Raw genomic sequence first — 26,045 nt, forward strand, 5'->3', positions numbered from 1 at the left:
GAAAAAAACTGTACAGTCTTTATTTGATTGATTTGCTGATGTTGGTATAGCCGGCTCCAACACAGGTCATCAGTACTTTGTCTCCCCCTTTTCTCTCGTCCTCCGATGGTTTCTGAGTCTCGATCTTGAACATCATCCGGAAGAAGTCTCTCATGTGTCGGAGGAACTCGATCCTGAGAGGAGAGCGAGAGTTCAGATGGGGTGGCTTGGCTACTCAAATACAGCAGTACAACACAAGACAGGCTAACCTCATGGAGATGATTTGTTATTTTACAACAGAGTCAAATACAAAACACCAGAGCATCCTAGAAAAAGGCTATAAAAGGCCTGAGGGGACATCAAACACTGGAATACTGAGAAGCACTGACCCCTGACGAGGGTGGCAGAATTCCAGGAACTTTCAATAAATTCCATTGTTTTCCCAAAATCCCTGTTGGAGGATTCCCGAAATTAGGAGGGAATAAGCAGGAAATCTGGAATTCTCCAACCAGGATTTCTGGAACAAAACATTCCCGAAATTTTGCAACCCTACCCCTGACCCGGTGTGTGATGTCAGAGTAGATGACCGGGGACAAGCACTGACCGTGGACAGTGTGTGCTTTGGAATGCCTTCAAAACACCAAACAGCAGCTCAAAGGTCTTTATGATCACCCATACACAACAACATATACACACAAATCAGGAAACGGATGGACCGTCCAAACATATTGTAGAACATCAATACTGAGAACTCAGAATCCAAAAAATGGACGACCCACACTCAGAAAAAAAGCCCAGAGAGCGGTAAGACCTGCCTAGCTGCCTCAGAAGGTGCTCAGAGAACCATTGAGATGGCACTGCCAATCTTCAGTTATCATAGTACTGTACTTGACAGGGACACAGCACCGGTACCATGATAACTGAAAATGGACAGTTCATAGTCTGACTCTGAGAGTACTGGAACCCATTCATATTGACAATAGCATCTTCTGTTCAGGGGAGTTTTTTTTTTTTAAAGATCCGATGCTCGTTCTGAATGTTAAAATGCATCGCTTGCGGTACTGGTTTTGGAAACATAAGGAACTCATTTTTCATTTAACTAGACAAGTCAGTTAAGAACAAATCTTATTTACAAATGACGGCCTACCCCGGACGACGCTGGGCCAATTGTGCGCACCGCCCTGTGGGACTCCCAATCACTGCCAAATGTGACACAGCCTGGATTCGAAACAGGGACTGTAGTGACGCCTCTTCCACTGAGATGCAGTGCCTAAGACTGCTGCGGCACTCATATCAGAGAGAAATCATTTCACTACACACCTTTATAGGGTTAGGGCCGGGACGATACCAGTATTGCGGCAATGAAACAAAACAAAGCGTTTAACTTCTTTAGGAAAACAGCCCTAATGTTGGAAACAAACATCATTATGCTGTCAATATTTTCCAAGCTATAGCACACTATTTTACATACAGCAGGTTTTTAAAGGACCAAAGAATTTGGTCTGCTTTACATTTTCATTTTTGCCACGGAATGTTTTGTTGTTGATTAGCTATCGAGCTTGCTCTGAACACCCGTGTGTAACTGGGGAGGAAGTGTATTTCGGCAAATGAAGGTGCAAAACTGTGACCGAAAGTGTATTTTTTTTATTTGAATGATTATTTCTTGCTGATAGGGAAGGGTAGTGCGTACGGCCCAGTACATCACTGGGGCCAAGCTTCCTGCCATCCAGGACCTCTATACCAGGCGGTGTCAGAGGAAAGTCCTAAAAATTGTCAAAGACTCCAGCCACCCTAGTCATAGACTGTTCTCTCTGCTACCGCACGGCAAGCGGTACCGGAGCGCCAAGTCTAGATCCAAGAAGCTTCTAAACAGCTTCTACCCCCAAGCCATAAGACTCCTGAACATCTAATCAAATGGCTACCCAGACTATTTGCATTGTCGCCCCCCCCTCCTATGCTGATGCTACTCTGTTATTATCTATGCATAGTCACTTTAATAACTACCTACATGTACATATTACCTCAACACCAGTGCCCCCGCACATTGACTCTGTACCAGCACCCCCTGTATATAGTCCCGCTATTGTTATTTACTGCTGCTCTTTAATAATTTGTTATTCTTATCTCTTACTTTTTTTTAGGTATCTTCTTAAAACTGCATTGTTGGTTAAGGGCTTGTAAGTAAGCGTTTCACTAAGGTCCACACCTGTTGTATTCGGCGCATGTGACAAATAACATTTGATTTGATTTTGGTAACGGGCATATCAGCATATGTTTCGAAAACCGGTTTGAAAGCGATGATCGACATTTCTAAACGGAAAAACATTGTCGGAATTGTAGTTCACATGGAGCCAACCGTGAGCGAATGTAACCGGTAAAAACCCTACGCGAGGAGAAGGGTTTTTGAGAGCTAAGAGGGGTGATGAACCCGTTGTCCCCGACAGCCACATTATCACTGCCATGCTATCGGGGGATAAAATGCCAAAGCACACTCCGACACACATGTACAAATGTTAGACAGAAGGATACCAGTTATTTACCTTTATGGCTTAGTCTTAACTTTCTCTATTACAGATGCAGTCAAATATAGTCACCCTTGCACGATTCACCTTTTCTCCTAAAATATATTGAAAATGTAAAACTGTGTTCACACGTGTATTTGTTTTATACATCTTTTTTTAGATCCAAACAAACATTTTTACTTTAAAGTAAAAATGGCCTGGACTAAATCAGTCAACATTTTAATTAATTTGGTTGGAGGCAAATGCTTGTTTCCTGTGTAATGTCTCACCTGTGGTAAGTTGCAGGTGCCTACAGGGTAAAAAATAGCCACTCAACCAGTTTTGAAAAGAGAAATCAGAAAATGTTGCTCCGTTCTAAAGTGCAAGGGTGCCAATATTTTCGACCGCATCTGTAGGATAATAATGGATTGGATTTAATTGATCAAAATGTTCTCATAAAATAATTAAATACAACATTTAAAACAGATGTACTAATAAAACATGATTTTGAAGTTCGTAGAAGAAGCAGAAGTATTCACCCTAAATGTTTTGCACAAATCGTCAAACAAAAGATTCAACAAATATGTGGCCATGGGTTTATCGTAAATGACAACTTGTTTGCTTTCCACTGTCAGGTTAGTCCCTTTTTGGTTTAACCACAGCCGGTTTAAATTCCTGCTATAGGAGAGAACTTTGGATCGCAGGTCCTGCCAAACAGCTTACTGTAAAAAAAAAAAAAAGAAAAAAAAAAAAAGATAAATAAATAACTTACGTGTATGGAGAGAGGTCGCCGAGCAGCGCTTTAGATACATCTTGTTGACCCAAGGCCATGTACACGAGAGCCAGGCTTTGATTGGCTGAGTCGATGCAGCCGCCCTGAAAAAGAGCGCGCAGAGTGGGGGGTGTCAGTGCGTCAGAAACAACAACATAACACACTGACGTCACAAGGGGAGAGGTCTCGAAAAGCTCAATCCCCCCCCATAAGATAAGACTGCATGTGGCGTCACGGCCTCACTTAGAAGATAACAAATAGCAGATTAGACTGATCATTCTGTTATTCAAAAATAAAAATGGACATAACCCAACTAGGAACACGAACAATCTTAAAGTGATAGAGACAACAAATACACCAACTCTAATACTGAAGTGTACTCAGTACTCAGACTCCCCAGACAGACAGGGTTACAGTCCAATCATCTGTCAATCCCCTTGTAGCTTCTGGACATATGACAGTTTAGTAAGGTTGGGCGATAGCATTGTCTATCGACGATAATTGACAGCCATCGTCGATGGTGACGACATCGTGATGTGACAGATGGTTTGAACTTGACTGGCGCCGCACAGTAAAAGCCTTGCAGGGCACACAGCAGGGTTGCCCAACCCAACATATTAGATCTACTGAAGAGCACAGAGGTTAGTCTGGTAGACGTAGAGGCTAGTCTGGCCGTGAATCCCGTGCTATGTGAGCATGCGGTGTCAGTGGCCTTCTTTATGCCCGACATCTGGTCATCAGCATGAATATGATTCAATCACTTAAAATCAGTTTTTCAAATAACTAAGGCAACATTGTCTCCAGCCATTATGTGTTCCATGATACTACTGAGATCCCAAACAATTCACTGTTTGTAATCTCCAGACAGTCAGTCTGACCCGATGATCTGTCTAGGAAAGGCATGTCCTGACTCCTGATAAAATGTAACAGAATAAGGACATAAGATAAATGTTTAAATCAAATAACGCATGGTCTGGACCTACCATTTAAAACAGTCATTTTTCACAATTCAAACAGTAACATTGCATCCTGAGTAGGGCTGTGGTGGTCATGGCATTTTGTCAGCCGGTGATTGTCAAGCTGCCGGTCTCACGGTAATTGAATGTTAATTAACCTAAACACGTTGCGCTCTAGCGACTACTTGTGGCGGGCCAGGGGCCTGCAGGCTGACTTTGGTGGTCAGTTGAACAGTGTTTCCTCCGACACATTGGGGCGGCTGGCTTCCGGGTTAAGCGAGTGGGTGTTAAGGAGCGCGGTTTGGCGAGTCATGTTTCGGAGGACGCATGACTCAACCTTCGCCTCTCCCGAGCCCGTTGGAGAGTCGCAGCGGGGACAAGATTGTAATTGGGAAGAAAAAGGCTCAGTGCCATTATCCTCGCAAGGTGATTGAAAACAGGTGTCAATTTTAGTCCCTACCTTTGAGATTTTTTTAAATTACATGTTGAACAAAATATATTTCTCAGAGCAATTGTATTAGTATAAAATATACATTCTCCCTTTTTTTTAAGCATACAATATAGTTCAGCATTTATATTATATATTTTTCTTAACTTTATCAACGGTGTCAATAATTTCAGACCCCAGTGTATTTGGCATCTCATCAACTGGTGGAAAAGAAATGGTCAAATTGAATTATCCCACATAGGTACAGAAATGATTTTGATTTAACTAGAAATGATTTTGCCTAATATTTTGAAGAAGCCAAAGGGAGTGGTACAATCCCCCGTCTAAGATGCGTAGGTGTAGCCTGCCGCTTAACCACACAGAATACGAAGTTTAAAAGACTCTCATCATCCATAGAAAACCACCACAGCGCAAGACATTCTGACATTAAGGTAACATATGGGTGAGTTACTGGACGAATACTACCAAATAATCTAAAACCGAAAAGTTCAAGTTTACCTACTTCATTTCATATTTAACAATTTGCCAAATCCATTGTATTGATTTGAACTCTAAAAGAGACGAATAACTATTCAAATATAAAAGACCACTACTTACAGCCACTCTCCTTGTCCCTCATCTCAACAGGCGCTCCAAAACATATCTCCCGTTTACTACGACCACTACGCTTGCTGCCCGCCTGCCTGCCAGCCAGTACTACTGATTAGCCACTGAACAAACACAGATGTGCATCGCATGTCCTCCAAAAGAAACTCAACCACCCTTATATGCTTCAAACAACCATTCCCAGGAGACACCAGTGACTATCTCCTAGTCTTCCCCTTCCCTCCTCTTGGCCAATGAGAAGATTGATGCAGTCCCTCTCCACGGGCCTAGCTTAGTAGTGAAGTAAGCAACAATATTCACCATTCAAAACGAATCATCAAATTCTCCTGGCTAACTGGATTCACATGCTCTTATGAAAGAGGGTGACCAGTGTGAGTCAGGAGGAGAAAAGTGAAGTCACAGACTCAGCGGCTAAAGTGCCTTTTTCTTTGGGGGAGTTGTGCATTTTCAAAGACGTGAGGCGAGTTTTGCATCACATCGTTATCATATTACCACTTATAGATAACATTCACAATGACATAGCGTGAACTTCAATTTATAATCCATTGCCTTAATTAACCACTTAACCAACATTAACACTTCTAGAATTCCGCTGGTTAAAGACGTGGAACATATTTCTTCATGAAACTATCAACTATAAAACCCTCTCTCTAAATAGAGAACTGCAGTGTAATGTTGTCTAGATTGGTACAGTCACTTTATAGAGACGGACATCATAACAGTCTTAAAATGTCTTAACACATCACAGGGCTTTATTGTGTCTCTGACTTGTGTGAGAAAACCAACCAAGCACTGGTAATCTCACAACCCGGGGCTCATTTCCACAAAGCGTCTTGAAGGAGTGTTGATCTAGGATCAGTTTTGTATTTTAAAATCATAATGATTTAGAGGGGGGAACCTGATCCAAGATGAGCACTCCTACTCTGAGACGCTTCGCAAATACGGGCCCAGATGTCCACAGCACATTAGGGTCTGTCAGACACATAAGTCTCTGTAACACAGTTGAGGGCTTGACTCAATCACAACATGTAAACAAACAGTGTTTACCCACATTCCCTGTAACGATGAGCTGAGTCTGAGCTCTCAGAGACGGCTGTCTCACTCGCTCTGTGCACCACCGAGGGTAAATACCGCACACTGAGAATAGCAACCATTTAGCCTTAAAACAGATGGTGATTTGAATGTGTGAATTAACAAGTCCAGACACTTAATGTCTGGTATGTACTCAACAGCTGTAATGACAGTTAGACATGATAGTCCAGGCGTCCATGGGACTTTATGGTTAAATAGTACATTTCAAATCAAATCAAATTTATTAGTCACATACACATGGTTAGCAGATGTTAATGCGAGTGTAGCGAAATGCTTGTGCTTCTAGTTCCGACAATGCAGTAATAACAACAAGTAATCTAACCTAACAATTCCGCAACTACTACCTTATACACGCAAGTGTAAAGGGATAAAGAATATGTACATAAAGATATATGAATGAGTGATGGTACAGACGGCATAGGCAAGGTGCAGTAGATGGTATAGAGTACGGTATATACCTATGAGATGAGTACTGTAGGGTATGTAAACATAAAGTGGCATAGTTTAAAGTGGCTAGTGGTCCATGTATTACATAAGATGGCAAGATGCAGTAGATGATATAGAGTACAGTATATACATATACATAAGAGATGTGTAATGTAGGGTATGTAAACATTATATTAGGTGGCATTGTTTAAAGTGGCTGGTGGTGCATTTTTACATAATTTCCATCAATTCCCATTTTTAAGGTGGCTGGAGCTGAGTCAGTTTGTTGGCAGCGGCCGCTAAATGTTAGTGGTGGCTGTTTAACAGTCTGATGGCCTTGAGATAGAAGCTGTTTTTCAGTCTCTCGGTCCCTGCTTGGATGCACCTGTACTGACCTCGCCTTCTGGATGATAGCGGGGTGAACAGGTAGTGGCTTGGGTGGTTGTTGTCCTTGATGATCTTTATGGCCTTCCTGTGACATCGGGTGGTGTAGGTGTCCTGGAGGGCAGGTAGTTTGCCCCGGGTGATGCGTTCTGCCGACCTCACTACCCTCTGGAGAGCCTTACGGTTGTGTGCGGAGCAGTTGCCGTACCAGGCGGTGATACAGCCCGACAGGATGCTCTCGATTGTGCATCTGTAGAAGTTTGTGAGTGCTTTTGGTGACAAGCCGACATTTCTTCAGCCTCCTGAGGTTGAAGAGGCGCTGCTGCGCCTTCTTCACAACGCTGTCTGTGTGGGTGGACCAATTCAGTTTGTCCGTGATGTGTACACCGAGGAACTTAAAACTTTCCACCTTCTCCACTACTGACCCGTCGATGTGGATAGGGGGGAGCTCCCTCTGCTGTTTCCTGAAGTCCACAATCATCTCCTTTGTTTTGTTGACGTTGAGTGTGAGGTTATTTTCCTGACACCACACTCCGAGGGCCCTCACCTCCTCCCTGTAGGCCGTCTCGTCGTTGTTGGTAATCAAGCCTACCACTGTAGTGTCGTCCGCAAACTTGATGATTGAGTTGGAGGCGTGCATGGCCACGCAGTCGTGGGTGAACAGGGAGTACAGGAGAGGGCTCAGAACGCACCCTTGTGGGGCCCCAGTGTTGAGGATCAGCGGGGTGGAGATGTTGTTACCTACCCTCACCACCTGGGGGCGGCCCGTCAGGAAGTCCAGGACCCAGTTGCACAGGGCGGGGTCGAGGCCCAGGGTCTCGAGCTTGATGACGAGTTTGGAGGGTACTATGGTGTTAAATGCTGAGCTGTAGTCGATGAACAGCATTCTCACATAGGTATTCCTCTTGTCCAGATGGGTTAGGGCAGTGTGCAGTGTGGTTGCGATTGCGTCGTCTGTGGACCTATTGGGTCGGTAAGCAAATTGGAGTGGGTCTAGGGTGTCCGGTAGGGTGGAGGTGATATGGTCCTTGACTAGTCTCTCAAAGCACTTCATGATGACGGAAGTGAGTGCTACGGGGCGGTAGTCGTTTAGCTCAGTTACCTTAGCTTTCTTGGGAACAGGAACAATGGTGGCCCTCTTGAAGCATGTGGGAACAGCAGACTGGGCTAAGGATTGATTGAATATGTCCGTAAACACACCAGCCAGCTGGTCTGCGCATGCTCTGAGGACGCGGCTGGGAATGCCGTCTGGGCCTGCAGCCTTGCGAGGGTTAACACGTTTAAATGTTTTACTCACCTCGGCTGCAGTGAAGGAGAGCCCGCAGGTTTTGGTAGTGGGCCGTGTCAGTGGCACTGTATTATCCTCAAAGCGGGCAAAAAAGGTATTTAGCCTGTCTGGGAGCAAGACATCCTGATCCGCGACGGGGCTGCTTTTCTTTTTGTAATCCGTGATAGACTGTAGACCCTGCCACATACCCCTTGTGTCTGAGCTGTTGAATTGCGATTCAATTTTGTCTCTGTACTGGGACTTAGCCTGTTTGATAGCCTTGCGGAGAGAATAGCTACACTGTGTGTATTCGGTCATGTTTCCGGTCACCTTGCCCTGGTTAAAAGCAGTGGTTCGCGCTTTCAGTTTCACGCGAATGCTGCCGTTAATCCACGGTTTCTGGTTTGGGAATGTTTTAATCGTTGCTCTGGGTACGACATCGTCAATGCACTTCCTAATGAACTCGCTCACCGAATCTACATATTCATCATTGTTGTTGTTGGACGCCGTGCGGAACATATTCCAATCCGCGTGATCAAAGCAGTCTTGAAGCGTGGATTCAGATTGGTCGGACCAGCGTTGAACAGACCTGAGCGCGGGAGCTTGTAGTTTTAATTTCTGTTTGTAGGCTGGAATCAACAAAATGGAGTCGTGGTCAGCTTTTCCGAAAGGAGGGCGGGGGAGGGCCTTATATGCGTCGCGGAAGTTAGTATAACAATGGTCCAGAGTTCTGCCAGCCCTGGTCGGACAATCGATGTGCTGATAGAATTTAGGGAGTTTTGTTTTTAGATTAGCCTTGTTAAAATCCCCAGCTACGATGAATGCAGCCTCAGGGTGTGTGGTTTCCAGTTTACAGAGAGTCAGATAGAGTTCGTTCAGGGCCATCGATGTGTCTGCTTGGGGGGGAATATATACGGCTGTGATTATGACCGAAGTGAATTCCCTTGGTAGATAATGCGGTCTACATTTGATTGTGAGGAGTTCTAGATCAGGTGAACAGAATGACTTTAGTTCCTGAGTGTTGTTATGATGGTTACACCACGTCTCGTTAATCATGAGGCATACCCCCCCGCCCCTCTTCTTACCAGAAAGATGTATGTTTCTGTCTGCGCGATGCGTGAAGAAACCAGCTGGCTGCACCGACTCCGTTAGCGTCTTTTCAGTTAGCCATGTTTCCGTGAAGCAGAGCACGTTGCAATCCCTGATGTCTCTCTCGAATGTTACCCGTGCTCGGATTTCATCGACCTTATTCTCAAGAGACTGGACATTGGCGAGTAGTATGCTAGGGAGTGGAGCGCGATGTGCTCGTCTCCGAAGCCTGACCAGGAGACCGCTACGTTTGCCCCTTTTTCGGCGTCGTGTAGCTTCGCCGGCTGGGATCAGGTCCATTGTATTGGGTGGAAGGCAAGACACTGGATCCGTTTCGGGAAAGTCATATTCCTGGTAGGAAGGGTGGTTAGTTGACGTTAATCGTATATTCAGTAGTTCCTCCCGGCTGTATGTAATGAAACTTAAGATCACCCGGGGTGCCAATGTAAGAAATAACACATAGAAAAACAAAATACTGCATATTTTCCAAGGAACGCGAAGCGAGGCAGCCATCCTGTTCGGCGCCGGAAGTTCAAGTTCATTTAAAGTCAGAGAGCTTCAAGGGCTACAAGTCGATTTAAAACACAGTTGACAGGAGTCCTGTGTGGATCAGTTGGCAGAGCATGGCGCTTGCACCGCCAAGGTTGCTGGTTCGATTCCCGGGTGGGACCAGTACAAAAAAAAGTGTGTACACACTACTCTAGCTCAGGATAAGAGCGTCGGCTAAATTACTAAAACATATCGTTAAAAAAAAATAATGTTTAAGTGCACCACGCCCTGTGGCTTGGGTTTTGATTGATGGTGTGTGTGTGTGTGTGTGTGTGTGTGTGTGTGTGTGTGTGTGTGTGTGTGTGTGTGTGTGTGTGTGTGTGTGTGTGTGTGTGTGTGACCCACCCTGTAGATCTCTTCCAGCAGTAGCTTGGCACAGTTTCTTCCCAGGTCCTCAGGCAGCACAGGGTCTCCCTGCCCCTGGGGGGTGGACACCTGCTCTGCACTCAGGAACGTCCCGTTCAGGGTCTCGGCCACCAAGGTCAGGCCAAAGCCTGGAGACCTGAGGGAGAGAAATCAGCAATGATAGAACGGTTTTCTGGGGAAACAACCTGATCAATAAGCGTTTGCGTCACTAAGTGAAATACTGGCTACTATTTGCTACTCGAAACAGTACCCTTGAACCTTGAAGTAGACTAGAACAACTTTTGTTAGTGTGGTCATTAGCGCTGAGCGATTAACCAACATTTGTGATTTTTTTTAAACGAATTGACCGACGTCTGCTCCATTATTGAAATTCCATTTCGTTCCATCTTTTTCTGAGTGCAATGTGCAGTTTCTCGAGATAAATCAGATCCTACAACTTTCCACATAGTTTAGCGCAGAAAATGTGGTAATTAACTACAATGACCATAATCCATTGCGCGCCTGCTGGTCTGAGAGAAGGGCCTTAAAAAATGCACAATCTAGGGAGAGAGAGCAGTTGTTCGATAGTTGGTATTCAGCAGTCATAAACGTATGCCTTATTTACGTTAAGAACCACTAAAAGTGGTTGTCAGACAGCATAGTCAGCAGCTCTCTAGAGATGAGGACTTTATTATTTCGTTCCAAGACTTCAAATAGGCCTAAAACAATTGTAATATACACAACAAATACATATTAGTAAAGTAATGTGAATAAATGATGGTTAATAAGTGATAAGCAGTACTAGGCAGTAACTACCATCATGGGACTGTAATCATTTTATTCTGTATTGTTACAGCATTCAACCCACAATGCATTTAATGTAAAAAAAAATCTCATTTATAACCTAAATCAAGAAACAATTATAAATCGCTCAGCACTAGTGATCAACATGACTGATGACAAATGTTTCAATATGATAAACAGATTGTGCCTCATCAGAAATGTATGCTTGTGAAAACTAAGATCATCAAAAGGGAACATTGTGAATCGATTTTGATTAGGGATGCACATTTCGGTCAATTGTAGGTGCTGTTTTTGCGAAGTGAAACATCTAGGGAAACCAACGGCTCAGCCGCAAAGTGGTAGGCCACACAAGATTACAGAAAGGGACTGCTGAAGTGCGTAGCGCCCAAAAATTGTCTGTTGCAACACTCACGAGTTCCAAACTGCCTCGAAGCAACGTCAGCACGAGAACTGTTCGTCGGGAGCTTCATGAAATGGGTTTCCATGACCGAGCAGCCGCACACAAGCCTAAGATCACCAAGCGCAATGCCAAGCGTCGGCTGGAGTGGTGTAAAGCTTGCCGCCATTGGACTCTGGAGCAGTGGAAACACATTCTCTGGAGTGACCATCTGACGGACGAATCTGGGTTTGACGTATGCCAGGAGAACGCTGCCTTGCCCCAATGCATACTGCCAACTGTAAAGTTTGGTGGAGGAGGAATAATGGTCTGGGGCTGATTTTCCGTGGTTCGGGCTAGGACCCTTAGTTCCAGTAAAGGGAAATCTTAGCGCTACAGCATACAATGACATTGCCCTCACCTCAACCCCCTCGAACACCTCTGGGATAAATTGGAATGCCGACTGCGAGCCAGGTATAGTCGCCCAACATCAGTGCCCAACCTCACTAATGCTGAATGAATGCAAGTCCCTGCAGCAATCTGTCAACATGTAGTGAAAAGCCTTCCCAGAAGAGTGTAGGCTGTTAAAGCAGCAAAGGGGGGGACCAACTCCATATTAATGCCCGTGATTTTGGAATGAGCAGGTGTCCACATACTTTTGGTCATGTAGTGTATATTAACAACTACTAATGATGCAGGCAATGTAAAACATTTGCCAAAATGCAATTCACTGGAAAACACAGTTCTAAACAGCACACCTGATGCGAGTGGTTCCACATGTGACAGAGATGAAAAGCTCTTTTAGAAACTTAGAGGGTGAATCTAAAGATGCAACAAATTGGATGGGTTGATAATACGACTAGGATTGTGCCTTTGGCTTCTGGACAAACGAAATAAAGTTGATATGAAAACCAATAGAACAGGAGAGAAATCCTGTTTTCAATGGCATATGAGGAAGTCTTTATAAAATACTTGCCTCCATGTTTCTATGGTCGGATTTTGGCTAGGCTACTTTGAAGCGGGTAAGACATCGTCTCATAATTTGAAGTAAAACTTCCAGGTTTCAAACAGTGAAGTATGTTTTCAAAATGCATACTGCCTCTAATTGCACGGTGGAGGATAACATGCCGATAGCCTGCCAAAGTATTGCCTATGCACTCGAAAGGAGGACGGGCTTCAATTAGGAGTTGAGAAAAAAAAAAAAATCTATCAATAGAAAGCTGGGATCCTCCTTTTCATCAAGGCCATCAAAACTACTTTTAACATGCAATTGCATTTTGAATTGTTGCGCAATGACTGGGCTTATAAGAACACGTTTCACTCCAGCAGCAATCGGCTGCGGCTCTCGCCGTCCGACAGGTGATATTATTCCACTCAAACCTATGCGCCGTATGGTGTGCATGTGATAAATAAGATACAAGACGAACTAACGAAAACAAACACGGTCCAATTTCATTCCACTAAACTATGCAAATTAACCTATAGACCAATAAGCATGACCGGTCGAATGTATTTTCGGCAGCTAACCGATTAACATCCCTAGTTGAGTACAGTTTTCCCCCTCTTTTCTCGAAAAGGAAATCTTCCAGCGTTTCTTAACTATAGCCCCATCTAGTGGCCAAAGTTACAGCACCAGAGAAAGACCACGGTTGACTGAAACGGAGAGGGTTTACCTCGTTTCCCTACGCTGCGGACTAATGAATATGACACAGGCAGGGCGATGACTTACTTTCCAGACTTGTCCCCCTTCATGTGGTCTGTGTAGATGTAGATATCAGGAATGAATTTATTCAGTATGCTTCTGGCAGAGTCCACTATTCTGTTGGCCATCTGTGGAGAGACTCTAACAGAGTATCTGTGCGACCAATGTCAAGGGGTGTAACAATTTCCGGCGTCGCCGTAGAACGGATCAATAAAGTTATGTTATATGAGCCAGGTAAAGCAAGGTGACAATGACAGAAAAATACAAGAATGTAAACAAAGACAAAGACCTAGCTGCCATACATTTTGCTGGTGTCAAGACTCTCGACAACACCATAAGAAAAAAGGACAAAACATTCAAAACATTTAATTAAAGAGAATGAAAAAGATACGCTATTCCTCTGATCCGCTTGATCTTGCCAGGCTCTGACAGTTGGACGGGACGGAGAGTCTTGCGAACGGGACACGTAAACAGCACCTCGCCTCCCCCACCTGGAGCCATCCCCCTTTTCACTACCTGGACACAGGAAACACAATCATCTTTATTTATTTAACCAGGTAAAATCATTCAGAATCAATTCTTCCAACAGCTTGGCAAGTTGCAAAGAAAGCCCCCCCCCAAATGCTCTAAAACATACCAATAACACATTCCACCACATACCAACGTAGAGTCCCAGACAAAGACAGTATAACTGCTGTATATATATCATATGAATACAGGTAAACCCATACACACTAATGCTAGGAATGTGCTCTAAAAGCCTCACCTTCAGTTCCAGCCCCTCTCCATCAATCCCAAACTTCTTCATCACAGGAATGGACGTATACTTGAGTTGGTCAACCTGGAAGGAAGGGCGAGAGAAGGGGTTTGGTTTTCCACTTACACAACGTTTACGAGCATGTTTCCATTCAGCACGTGTGACCGAGTGGAAAATCACAACCCCCTGCATCATAACAATTTAACAACCCCCCCCTGCACCGTAACAATTTAACAACCCCTGCACCGTAACAATTTAACAACCCCTGCACCGTAACAATTTAACAACCCCCCCCCCCCCTGCATCGTAACAATTTAACAACCCCCCCCCCCCTGCATCGTAACAATTTAACAACCCCCCCCCCCCCCCCCTGCATCGTAACAATTTAACAACCCCCCCCCCTGCATCGTAACAATTTAACAACCCCCCCCCCCCCCCCTGCATCGTAACAATTTAACAACCCCCCCCCCCCTGCATCGTAACAATTTAACAACCCCTGCACCGTACTTTCACCCCTGCATCGTAACAATTTAACAACCCCCCCCCCCCCTGCATCGTAACAATTTAACAACCCCCCCCCCCCCGCATCGTAACAATTTAACAACCCCCCCCCTGCATCATAACAATTTAACAACCCCCCCCCCCCCTGCATCATAACAATTTAACAACCCCCCTGTAACAACCCCCCTGCATCATAACAATTTAACAACCCCCCTGTAACAACCCCCCTGCATCATAACAATGTAACAACCCCCCTGTAACAACCCCCCTGCATCATAACAATGTAACAACCCCCCTGTAACAACCCCCCTGCATCATAACAATGTAACAACCCCCCTGTAACAACCCCCCTGCATCATAACAATGTAACAACCCCCCTGTAACAACCCCCCTGCATCATAACAATGTAACAACCCCCCTGTAACAACCCCCCTGCATCATAACAATGTAACAACCCCCCTGTAACAACCCCCCTGCATCATAACAATGTAACAACCCCCCTGTAACAACCCCCCTGCATCATAACAATGTAACAACCCCCCTGTAACAACCCCCCTGCATCATAACAATGTAACAACCCCCCTGTAACAACCCCCCTGCATCATAACAATGTAACAACCCCCCTGTAACAACCCCCCTGCATCATAACAATGTAACAACCCCCCTGCATCATAACAATGTAACAACCCCCCTGTAACAACCCCCCTGCATCATAACAATGTAACAACCCCCCTGCATCATAACAATTTAAAGGACAATTCAGACACTTTTTCCAACTCTGTTTTACAAACCAAAACAATGCCCTCATTCAATTGACTTGTGGCACAGTCGATGCCACGCAGGGCAAGAAGGTTGAGGGACGGCCGACCACAAGCTCACTCTCCCTAACTGTTCCATTATTTTACGACCAAAGCCGGCTGCAGACAATGATCAGCTAGGGGAAATCCTATTTTTTATATTTTGATGCTAATTGGCAGCATCTTGTGGTGCTTTCATGACAACTGGGAACTCTGATCTTCAGGTCAAAAAGTCTGACTTTTAGAAAGAGGCCTGAGTTGGAATTCCGAGTTGGATGACGGTTCAAAGCGATTCCTCCCCAGTCGGAGCTCGCCCCCCCCCCCCTCCCCCCAGTTGTCTTGAATACACTGAAGTCGGAGAATTCAGAGTTCTTTTGAACGCTGCATCAAACGGACATGGAAGGTAGACTTCATCAGCGCGTCACACACCACTTTGCAATGAACCGGAGGCAGTACGCATTTTGAAAACATATACTTAATTGGGTTGAAACCTGAACGTTTCAATACATATTATGAAGCATGTCTTACTTGCATCAAAGTAGCCCATTAGATCTCCTCTCTTTCTAAATTTCAAACAGATATTTTCATCTCTGTCACATGAAACCGCTCACATGTGTAGTGCCTTTTTTGACAACAGTGTTTCCCCGCTAATTGCATTATGGAACATTCCGCATAGCCTACTGCCTTGTAGGCATTGCTGCATGTGAAGAAGTCCATCAATAGTCCATCAACAATCAATAGTCCACCATAGTCCATCAACATTTTAAGCTAAACGTTCTGATCTGTTGTATCAGACATCGCTTTTGAATTTTTTATGTAACCTGCGCCTACTGGTTGTATGAATTTGGGATCTATCGTCCCACAACCGTCCCAGAGTCTGTTGGGAATAGGCTATTACTTTATCGACAAGCTGACCAATATCATAGGTAGCTTAAAGTTTTCTACTATAGTAGATTGACATAGGCTAGCGATTTCGCTGTTCGTTACTCGTCTTGTTGGCTGAGGAAAAGTAAACGTGGACAGTTGTTCTAACATGTTCAAAGTGCACGTCAGAATTTCGCTAAGGACTACACAGAAGAAAGTTCTGTGTTTCTGGTCCTTTTGAGCCTGTAATCGAACCCACAAATGCTGATGCTCCTGATACTCAACTAGTCTAAAGAAGGCCAGTTTCATTGCTTCTTTAATTAGCACAACAGTTTTCTGCTGTGCTAACATCATTGCAAAAGGGTTTTCTAAAAGCCTTTTAAAATGATAAATTTGGATTAGCTAACAACGTGCCATTGGAACACAGGAGTGATGGTTGCTGATAATGGGCCTCTGTACGCCTATGTAGATATTTCATAAAAATATTTAAAAGCGGTTTCCAGCTACAATAGTTATTTAAGTACACTGTATTCCTGATCCATTTGATATTGTTATAATGGACAAAAAAGTGTTTTTCTTTCAAAACAAGGGCATTTCTAAGTGACCCCAAACTTTTGAACGGTAGTATAAAATGGAAACGGCAGACAGGAGACATTTTCTAAAGATCGACAACATTTGTATTCGTTCGACAGGGGTGGATCTTTCTTTTGGCTAACATTATTGCGACAAAGTGTTTCGAATAAATGACGATCGCAGAATAAGTTTGAAGGTACGCAGGGCACGCGATGTCATGGCGTAACTATTAGCTCCACTTTTAATTCTAAATGCCTACTGCTTGCAAAATCATTTTTTCCCCATTCCCAACTATAAAAACAAGGCTTCTGTACAGGACAAGGATTGTCCTGACCCGACTTTAACGCCCAAAACGCTTCGCCTTTCTTTTCTGGTTGGCCGGCAAGTTTCACCATCCAATCATTTCAGATTTAAAGGAGTGCAAGTTTCACCATGGCACCAACACACATTACCGTCCCCCGTGCCCAATAAATAAAAAAACAAAGCAAAAATAAATAAATACGTTTGACAATCTTCTGCTATTTTGGACCACTCCCCCACAAATCTTTTAACTGCCCCTTAGCCAGCCGCTACACATGTATATATAAGAAAGGGAACATGGGTCTAACCGAGGGGTCTGTCGGGTCGTTGGTGACCCCCTTCAGCACAGCCTTCAGAGGGTTCTTCATGAAGGGAGCCAGCATGAGTAGAGCTTCCAGGTAGTAACCCACAGACCGCTGGGTGTTACACTCATGTTCCACCACACCACCAGAAAGCAGGCCCGGCTGGTAGAACAGCACCGTACCTACAGGGCAGAGAGAGGAGAGGGTTGTTTTCAGTGCGGAAAGAATGTTTTCAAACTGGGTGGTAGTGCATACAGTTGTCCAATGGAAGCACAGATTGTTGTTTTCCGTTGCAGTATGCCCTGCTGCGATGTGCCCTTATGAACATGGCCCAGGACAGGGACATCAGTCTGGCCTGCCTGGTCTCTGGGTCTAGGAGTTGAAAAATGGACGCAGAAACGCCTAGGAACAACATTGAAAGCAGACACTCGGTGCATGTAAACAGATGCAACTACACCCACGCGAGCATATGCATATCACGCCTTGCAAATGCTGCGTTGCAACATCTATGACACTGTTGGGGGCGCCACGGTCTCCAAAACATATAGAAACATTTCCCAATGTAAAAAAAAACATTTTGGTGTATATGCATGCATCATGCATTCAAAAGTTAGGTGGTTGCAGAGTACAAACAAACCCAAATGACATTGGAATTCAGTAGTGAGCATGACATACGCTGTGGTCTGTGTATCCATCCTCCCATGGTTTACCTGTTTGGTTGATTTCTATTCGGGTCCCATTGGTTACCTTGTCCAGAAGCCTGATGAAGCTGGCTTCAAAATCTAGAACATTCACAAAAAAAATTGTCAATAAAAGTGTAGCTCAAACCCCAATAACAACCGTATCTATTTATTAGGCATATGCAGCATTTACTTGACTGTCTACAAACAGCTATGGGATATTTTGCGGAATTAAGGGTGTGTGTTTATAGAAGCATGATCTTCTATAGAGCTGAACCAAAGGAGTGTTAGTCTTTGGTTGAACACAAATGCTAGCTGGGTAGTGACTGCTGCCTAGCTAATGTTAGCTAACAAAATCCTCAAAAAGGATCATTGTTATGTAGCTATGGTCCTACTGTATCCTGCATTAGATGTTGTCCAATAACTTAGCTGGTTGATTAATTTATATGGCATTTGTGCCAAAAAGCAACAATTCAGTCTACATGGGCGTGCTGGAATGGATGAACGTTAACTGCGTAGTAACAGCTAGCTAGGTAATGCTAGCCATATGTAATAATGCGACGCCACACTGCTGTTTTGCAGTCCACTTACCTCTAAGTCCTGGGTTATCATCTTTAGATCGTATGTTTCTGATTTTGACTCGTTTGCCACTTAGAGTTGATAACACTAGTCGTTGTCTGAAAAAATTACAACCATCGTAAGTGAGTCCCTGGCTTGCCATGCTGTTGATATTTCCACACGTGTTTTCAATATGGGGAGTCGAGAGGGTAAAGAGTTAACTACGGGACGCCACGAGGGACATAAAGGGCATTTTAAACGGAGTATTCGTATTAACCACCAGATGGCGCCCTAGCACTGCTTTAAACTCGTTATCTCGAGCTTTATCAAACACCACAGGACACAAAGTTCAGTCAGAGAGGGTTAATGGCTCACACTGTGACAGAAATACATCACACCGTGATGAGAAACATTTTGACCGTGGTTAAATATCAGAAATTATTCATTAATTTATTTATTCTCTGTTCAAATGGTCTTTGGTCCAAATAAAAGCCTATGTAAAAAACACACACCCTTATGGGCATTTCCATACAGGATATACCATTGTTCTCGAGAACCCAAGACATTAAACAAGGCATTCTACCTTATCCCAGGGGTTCTCAGCTTCAAGCACTGTTTTAACATTTAGAAACTTCAATAATCATCGGTTGCGATACGGTTTTTGAAACATATGGAACTTATCTTTCATATCAACAAAAAATCTGTAAAAATAAAACATATACACTTACTGTAGCAGGTTTGCACAGATCCATACGGTTGTGTGCCTCCAGCCGACAAACTACACTTCAAGCACGTTAGATAGGTAATTAGCACAGGTAATTAGCACAGGTAGTCGCCTCTGTCTTCCGTAAACAAGCGCTGTAACATAGAGATATCACCGTGTGGGAACACTAACCCTATAAAGTTGTGTTGTAATTTAACTTTTACATTTTTTTTATTATTATTTATCGCTGATATGAAAGATGTTTCCAAAACCGTACCGCAAGCGATGCGTGTTAATGTTCAGAACAAAACTCCACCGGCCAGAAGATACCATCAGGAATAGATGCTAAAGGTAGTTAGTTTCTATGAATGGGCTAGATTTACCCCAGTGTTTAACCCAAAAGGCTCAGTCTTTTCTCTTTCCATCTATGCGGGTCGAGCTCCCTGGTGTCAGAGAAAGGCCCCAGAAAATGTAAAAGACTCCATCCACCCAAGCCATAGACTGTTCTCTCTGCTACCGCACGGCAAGCGGTAACAGTGCACTAAGTCTGGAACCAACAGGACCCTGAACATCTTCTACTCCCCCCCCCCCCCACTGAACTCTACCCACACACTCCCACATACTTACACTGACACCCCAACACACACATACACCCACACACACATAAGTGCACACACGCATACTGACGCTACACACACATTCACACACACACACACACACACACTTTCACACTCACCACATACGCTCCTGCTACTGTCTATTATCTGTCATGTTGTCTAGTCACTGTTGTCTACCCCTACCTATATGTACATAGCTACCTCAATTACCTCGTACCCCTGCACATCGACTCTGTACTGCTACTCCCTGTATATAGCCATGTTATCTTTACTCGTTATTGTTAATCGCTATTCCGCATTTCTATTAGAATTGTTTTCTTTATCTTCAACTGCACTGCTGCAGAACATTTTTGTCTGATGACTATTTGTCTCTGCTAATGCAGGAGTAATAAAGGCCTAGTGCAGTAATTTGGTAGATTTTTGTCTTAATTTTTTAAATTAAAATCTCTTTATCTATAATATATAAATATATATTTGATTTGATTTATCAGTGGGTGCTGCAGCACCCTCAGCACCCTTACTTTCTGCGGCTATGAATCCAGGGTTTATATCACGGTCGTTAGTTTATATTTATTATTGTTAATCGCCATTCATATGATACATCATTGACTTGATGGATGTGAAGTGCGGATTTAAGCGTCCTCACGTGCCCTCCGTGCAGCGCAGCCAGCCATGCAGCCAGCCGAAGCTGTTTTCTCATTATGAACTACCTCCTCCTCTATCCGCGTCAAGGTTTTCAGGAAAAATCATTTGAAGGGACAAGCTAAGACTACTACAGGAGACGCCCACAGTATGCGATTGCACGAGTGCGCACAGTGGATAGATTTAGACGTCCAAGGCCGCTCGAACGGAAGTTTCCTTGTGTAAATGCGCAAATAACAGTTTCATGGGAAGGACAATACTTTTCTTTATATGGTGGTTACAACATTAACAACAACATTGGAAAATGCTTCTACAAAGGATATTCCGGGCGGTTATCATGGGACCTCCGGGCTCGGGGAAAGGCACTGTGTCGGGGCGCATAGTAAAAAGTTTCGGATTAATGCACCTTTCAAGTGGGGACCTTTTGAGGGCCAACATTAAAGCCCAAACAGGTAAGATTAGATCAGGGTGTAGTTCTAAACCAACCCACCTACGCAGATAACGGAAATGGCTGCTATGGCTGATTTTGAAGGAATGCATAATGCATTAGTCAGTTTCCTCGACGTAGTCCGAATGTTCCAACTTGCTTGTGTCTTTCTCATGCATGACCGCAGCAGTTGTCACATTATAAAGGATAGATGTTGCTATCGTGTTCTTACGTTTGTGTGATTGGCTATTAATAGGGTTACTTTCAATAACTCAAATCATAAATCAAAATGAATATGAATGTATGGTTTAAAGCCGTAATCAACAGTAGAAACAATAACAACGCGTTTTATCGCCCGTTTCAGTAAAAAGATGAGGGATTGGGGATGGAGAAATTTAACCAAGAGCTATCGATGCAGGGCCGGCACTAGTCTTTTGGGGGCCCTAAGGCGAATATATATATTTTTAGTTTTAAAGTAAATTTCCTGCAATTCTACACCTTTTGTCATGGGGGTTGAGAAAATGTTGGAGTTTTCTGAATTTTAGCATGGGGTGGAGATACATTTGAGCAGTTTAAAGCTATATTTCTGAAATTCTACACATTTCTCCATGATTTATGCCATGTTAATATGATATCTGAGTGGTGACAATCAATGGGGGCCCTGGCAATACCCCATAATATATACTATAAAATGTAAAAAATAATCCCAAAATGTCAAAGTTAATTATGTCTTTTGAAATTTTAATGAATTAAAAATGAAAAGCTGAAATGTCTTGAGTCAATAAGTATTAAACCCTTTGTTATGGCAAGCCTAAATAAGTTCAGGAGTACAAATTTTCTTAACCAGTCACATAATAAGTTGCTCTGTGTGCAATAATAGTTTTTACAGGATTTTTTAACTGCCTCATCTCTGTACCCCACACATACAATTATCTGTAAGGTCCCTCAGTCGAGCAGTGAACACAGATTCAACCACAAAGACCAGGGAGGTTTTCAAATGCCTCGCAAAGAAGGGCACCTATTGGTAGATGCGTAGGAGAAAGAAAAGCTGACATGGGTATGGCTGTTATGGGTATGCTTGTCACTAGGGAGGTATTTATGATAAAAAGAAACAGAATGGAGCTAATCACAGGCAAAATCCTATAGGAAAAGCTGGTTCAGTCTGCTTTCCAACAGACACTGGAAGACAAATGAACCTTTCAGCAGGACAATAACCTAAAACACAAGGCCAAATTATCAGGATAAAGGTAGGACCAGGATGTAGACCGTGTCGAAGTAACAATGTTTATTACAGCAACAGGGGCAAAGGTACAAGACGGCAGGCAGGCTCAGGTCAGGCAGAGGTCGGTAATCCAGAGACTGGGAAATGGTACAGGTCGGCAGGCAGGGTCAGGGGCAGGCAGAGGGGTCAGGCGTGCGGGCTCAGGATCAAAACCAGGAGGACGAGAAAAGAGAGATTTGGGGAAAGCAGGGGCTGATACAAAAACCGCTGGTTGACTTGACAAACAAGACGACCTGGCAACAGACAAACAGAGAACACCGGTATAAATACACATGGGATAATGGGGAAGATGGGCGACACCTGGAGAGGGGTGGAGACAATCACAAAGACATGTGAAACAGATGAGGGTGTGACACAAATATACACTGGAGTTGCTGGAGTTGCTTAACAAGATGATGCAATGAAGCATGCAATGAAAGTCCTGAAAAAAAGTTCTCACACCCCTACTTTTATGGTGTGGTGGTTGCTGATCAACTGACCCCTGGGGAGAAAGATGCAGATCAAGGGTTCAAAAAAGTTAACCAAAGTTTTTCTAATGACCCCTGGCCTAAACCCCTGGATTTCCTGTCTAACTACTTCTGGTTTTGTTGAAGTTGCTCTTGACAACTATTACAGAAATAGCAATAGACCAACACCTTGCAAATAAAGTACTCCCCCCTACAGTAGCCAATAGTATGTTTCTGGTCGGACTATGATAAGAGAAACAGTTCAGTCCAGTTCCACAATCATACTGGCATCTTACTGCAGTTAGGTCGAGCCTGAAGAGGAGTGACTCCCATCACATATCATTAAGTGGGAAGAAGAGTCATTGTGACAAAGAACCGCTTTAGTTTGAAACAATTCACACACCTGTATTTCACATAGACCTACAGCTAACGTAAACCTGTGCACAGGTAACCTAATATATAAACGAGCTGCTACCCGAGCTTTCTACAGTGAAGTTCAAGGTGGTTCTGTATTTAACTGCAACATGTTATCACATTGCTCCAGCTCTTACCTTGGCTGAAGTCCCATCAGATTTGAGGACATCATAAACTGAAGAGTAGGCTATAGCGGACAACTGACTTCAAGGACTTCATTCCCACTCTCCCTAGCGCCTTTGTATCACACTGGAATGATATGAAGGACATAAAAGGCAATAGAGTTTTATTTCAGAACACCCAAGTGAAAACAGGACGAAAAGACTCCGTTTTATTGCCCATACCATCTTCCACAAATCTGTGATCTAGTTAGCAGTTAAATTGTACATTTTGTAAGTACACACAAGCACAGCAAGCCATGTGCCAAGTCCTCAAAGAAGGCCAATAGTTCAAAGAATGCAAGCCTGTATATCCAAAACACATATTTTCAGTGTGGAGTGTGCAGCCTCTCTGCTCTAGACTGAGATGAGATCCACAGTAGGCTATATTAGCATGCATATGGGTCCTGCTGCACCGTCTATGGCCCTGCACAACCCCCTGCCCGGACTGTCAGGAAATTCCTTTCTGCTGTTGGACAACGACCAATTAAGTGAAAGGCTGAGGGGGAAATGTATTCTGGCTTAAATAGGAAATGATCTACTGAAGTTTTTCTAAACCTATTAGAAATATATAGGTAACTGCCAAAATAAAGGAAACACTTGAGTAAATGAGGGATGCAACGTATATTGAAAGCAGGTGCTTCCACACAGGTGTGGTTCCTGAGTTAATTAAGCATCCCATGCTAAGGATCAGGTTTAAAAATGCCCAGTTGCCCATTATGTTGGCTACCATGGCTAGAATAAGAGATCTCAGTGACTTACCATGGGTAGAAGATTTCAGTGACTTTGAAAAAGGGGTCTCAAAGGAGCATAGGGGGTTTAAAGTATGTGTCTCAGTCACCAGAACCCAACCCAATTGAACACTTATTGGGAGATTCTGGAGCGGGGCCTGAGACAAGGTTTATCACCGCCATCAAGAAAATACCAAATTATATGGAATTTCTCATGGAAGAATAGTGTCGCATCCCTCCTATAGAGTTCCAGACACTTATAGAGTCTATGCCAAGGCGCATTGAAGCTATTCTGGCGCGCCCTATTAAGACACTTTTTGTTGGCGTTTCATTTATTTGGGTAGTTACCCGTAGTTTCTTTGAGTACAGTACATATCGTAATCAATTGTGGAGATTTTGTCATTTCTCGACTTGGTAAAGATACATAATGTTTTTTGTCCTTAGTTTACAGGTTATGTAAGATATATAACTCTATTCTGGACAAGATAGGATTTGGTAGAATATGTTCTTAGTGGAGAATGCACAGTAAAGATGACAGCTCTGAGATGTGTGTATTCCTGTGTCTCTTCTTTTGGCAGAACATGTAAAGAGTTGGTCCCATGTTTCACGAGCTGAAATATAAGATGGAGTTTTGTCACACAGCTAAATGCCACAGATGCCTCTAGTTTTGAGAGAGCGTGCAATTGGCATGCTGACTGCAGGAATGTCCACCAGAGCTGTTGCCAGACTATTGAATGTTCATTTCTCTACCATGAGCCGCCTCCAACGTAATTTTAGAGAATTTGGCAGTACGTCACAACCTCAGACCACATGTAACTACGCCAGCCCAGGACCTCCACATCAGGCTTCTTCACCTGCGGGATCGTCTGAGACAAGCCACCCTTACAGCTGAGGAAACTGTGGGTTTGCACATCCGAAGAATTTAAGTACAAACTGTAAGACACCGTCTCAGGGAAGCCGATCTGCGTGCTTATCATCCTCACCAGGGTCTTGACCTGACTGTAGTTTGGCATCGTAAACGACTTCAGTGGGCAAATGGTCCCCTTCGATGGCCACTGGCATGCTGGAAAAGTGTGCTATTCACGGATTAATATTGGTTTCAACTGTACAGGGCAGATGGCAGACAGAGTGTATGGCATCGTGTGGGCGAGAGGTTTGCTGATGTCAATGTTATGAACAGAGTGCCCCATGGTGGCGGTGGGGTTATGGTATCGGCAGGCATAAGCTACGGACAACGAACCCAATTGCATTTAATCTATGGCAATTTGAATGCACCGTGACGAGATCCTGAGGCCCATTGTCGTGCCATTGTTGCAAAGATCTGTACACAATTTCTAGAACCTAAAAATGGCCATGGCCTGCATTCTCACCAGACAAGTCACCCATGGAGCATGTTTGGGATGCTCTGGATCGACGTGTATGACAGCATAATATCCAGCAACTTCGCAACAGTTTTTGAAGAGGAGTGGGACAACCTTCTACAGGCCACAATCAACAGCCTGATCAACTCTTTGTGAAGGAAGTGAGTTGCGTTGCATGAGGAAAATGGTGGTCACACCAGATACTGACTGGTTTTCTGATCCAGGCCCCTATCTTTTTTTAAGGTATCTGTGACCATCAGATGAATATCTATATTTTGCAAATGTATAGAAAAAAAACTGATATCACATTTACATAAGTATTCAGACTCTTTACTCAGTACATTGATGAAGCACCTTTGGCAGCAATTACAACCTCGAGTCTTCTTGGGTATGACGCTACAAGCTTGGCACACCTGTATTTGGGGAGTTTCTCCTATTCTTCTGTGCAGATCCTCTGGTTGGATGGGGAGCGTCGCTGCACAGCTATTTTCAGGTCTCTCCAGAGATGTTCGATCGGGTTCAAGTCCGGGCTCTGGCTGGGCCACTCAAGGACATTTAGAGACTTGTCCCGAAGCCGCTCCTGCGTTGTCTTGACTGTGTGCTTAGGGTCGTTGTCCTGTTGGAAGGTGAACCTTC

General features: G+C 43.9%; 2 protein-coding genes across 3 annotated transcripts in view; one reads left to right on the forward strand and one right to left on the reverse strand.

Annotated features, from left to right (window-relative positions):
* rcl1 (RNA terminal phosphate cyclase-like 1) lies at positions 1-18,851 on the reverse strand. Its single transcript, XM_071349882.1, has 9 exons — positions 18,662-18,851; positions 18,101-18,172; positions 17,397-17,572; positions 14,063-14,137; positions 13,688-13,812; positions 13,324-13,449; positions 10,415-10,571; positions 3,253-3,356; positions 1-173 (listed from the first exon to the last, which is right to left on the reverse strand). The coding sequence occupies exons 1-9, from the start codon at positions 18,789-18,791 to the stop codon at positions 20-22; spliced, it is 1,119 nt and encodes a 372-aa protein (XP_071205983.1). The 5' UTR covers positions 18,792-18,851; the 3' UTR covers positions 1-19.
* A 1,832-nt stretch (positions 18,852-20,683) lies between these two features.
* The window catches only part of ak3 (adenylate kinase 3), a 36,796-nt gene continuing 31,434 nt past the window's right edge, over positions 20,684-26,045 (forward strand). The window contains exon 1 of one of the 2 annotated variants that reach the window (XM_071349886.1): positions 20,684-21,042. In XM_071349886.1, coding sequence (XP_071205987.1) covers positions 20,895-21,042 — 148 coding nt within the window. In that variant the 5' untranslated portion in view covers positions 20,684-20,894. The remainder of the gene's footprint in view (positions 21,043-26,045) is intronic. The other variant, XM_071349887.1, reaches the window with a different exon arrangement.

This window comes from Salvelinus alpinus, chromosome 18 (genome assembly GCF_045679555.1).
Source record: "Salvelinus alpinus chromosome 18, SLU_Salpinus.1, whole genome shotgun sequence".
Classification (NCBI taxonomy): domain Eukaryota; kingdom Metazoa; phylum Chordata; class Actinopteri; order Salmoniformes; family Salmonidae; genus Salvelinus; species Salvelinus alpinus.

Coding starts and splice junctions, on each gene's coding strand:
- rcl1 (XM_071349882.1), bottom strand. CDS start 18,791: ATGGCAAGCCAGGGACTCACTTACGATGGTTGTAATTTTTTCAGACAA. Junction 10,572..13,323: donor AAGGGGGACAAGTCTGGAAA/GTAAGTCATCGC, acceptor TCTCTCCCTCAG/GTCTCCAGGCTTTGGCCTGA. Junction 3,357..10,414: donor TGCTGGAAGAGATCTACAGG/GTGGGTCACACA, acceptor GCTCTTTTTCAG/GGCGGCTGCATCGACTCAGC.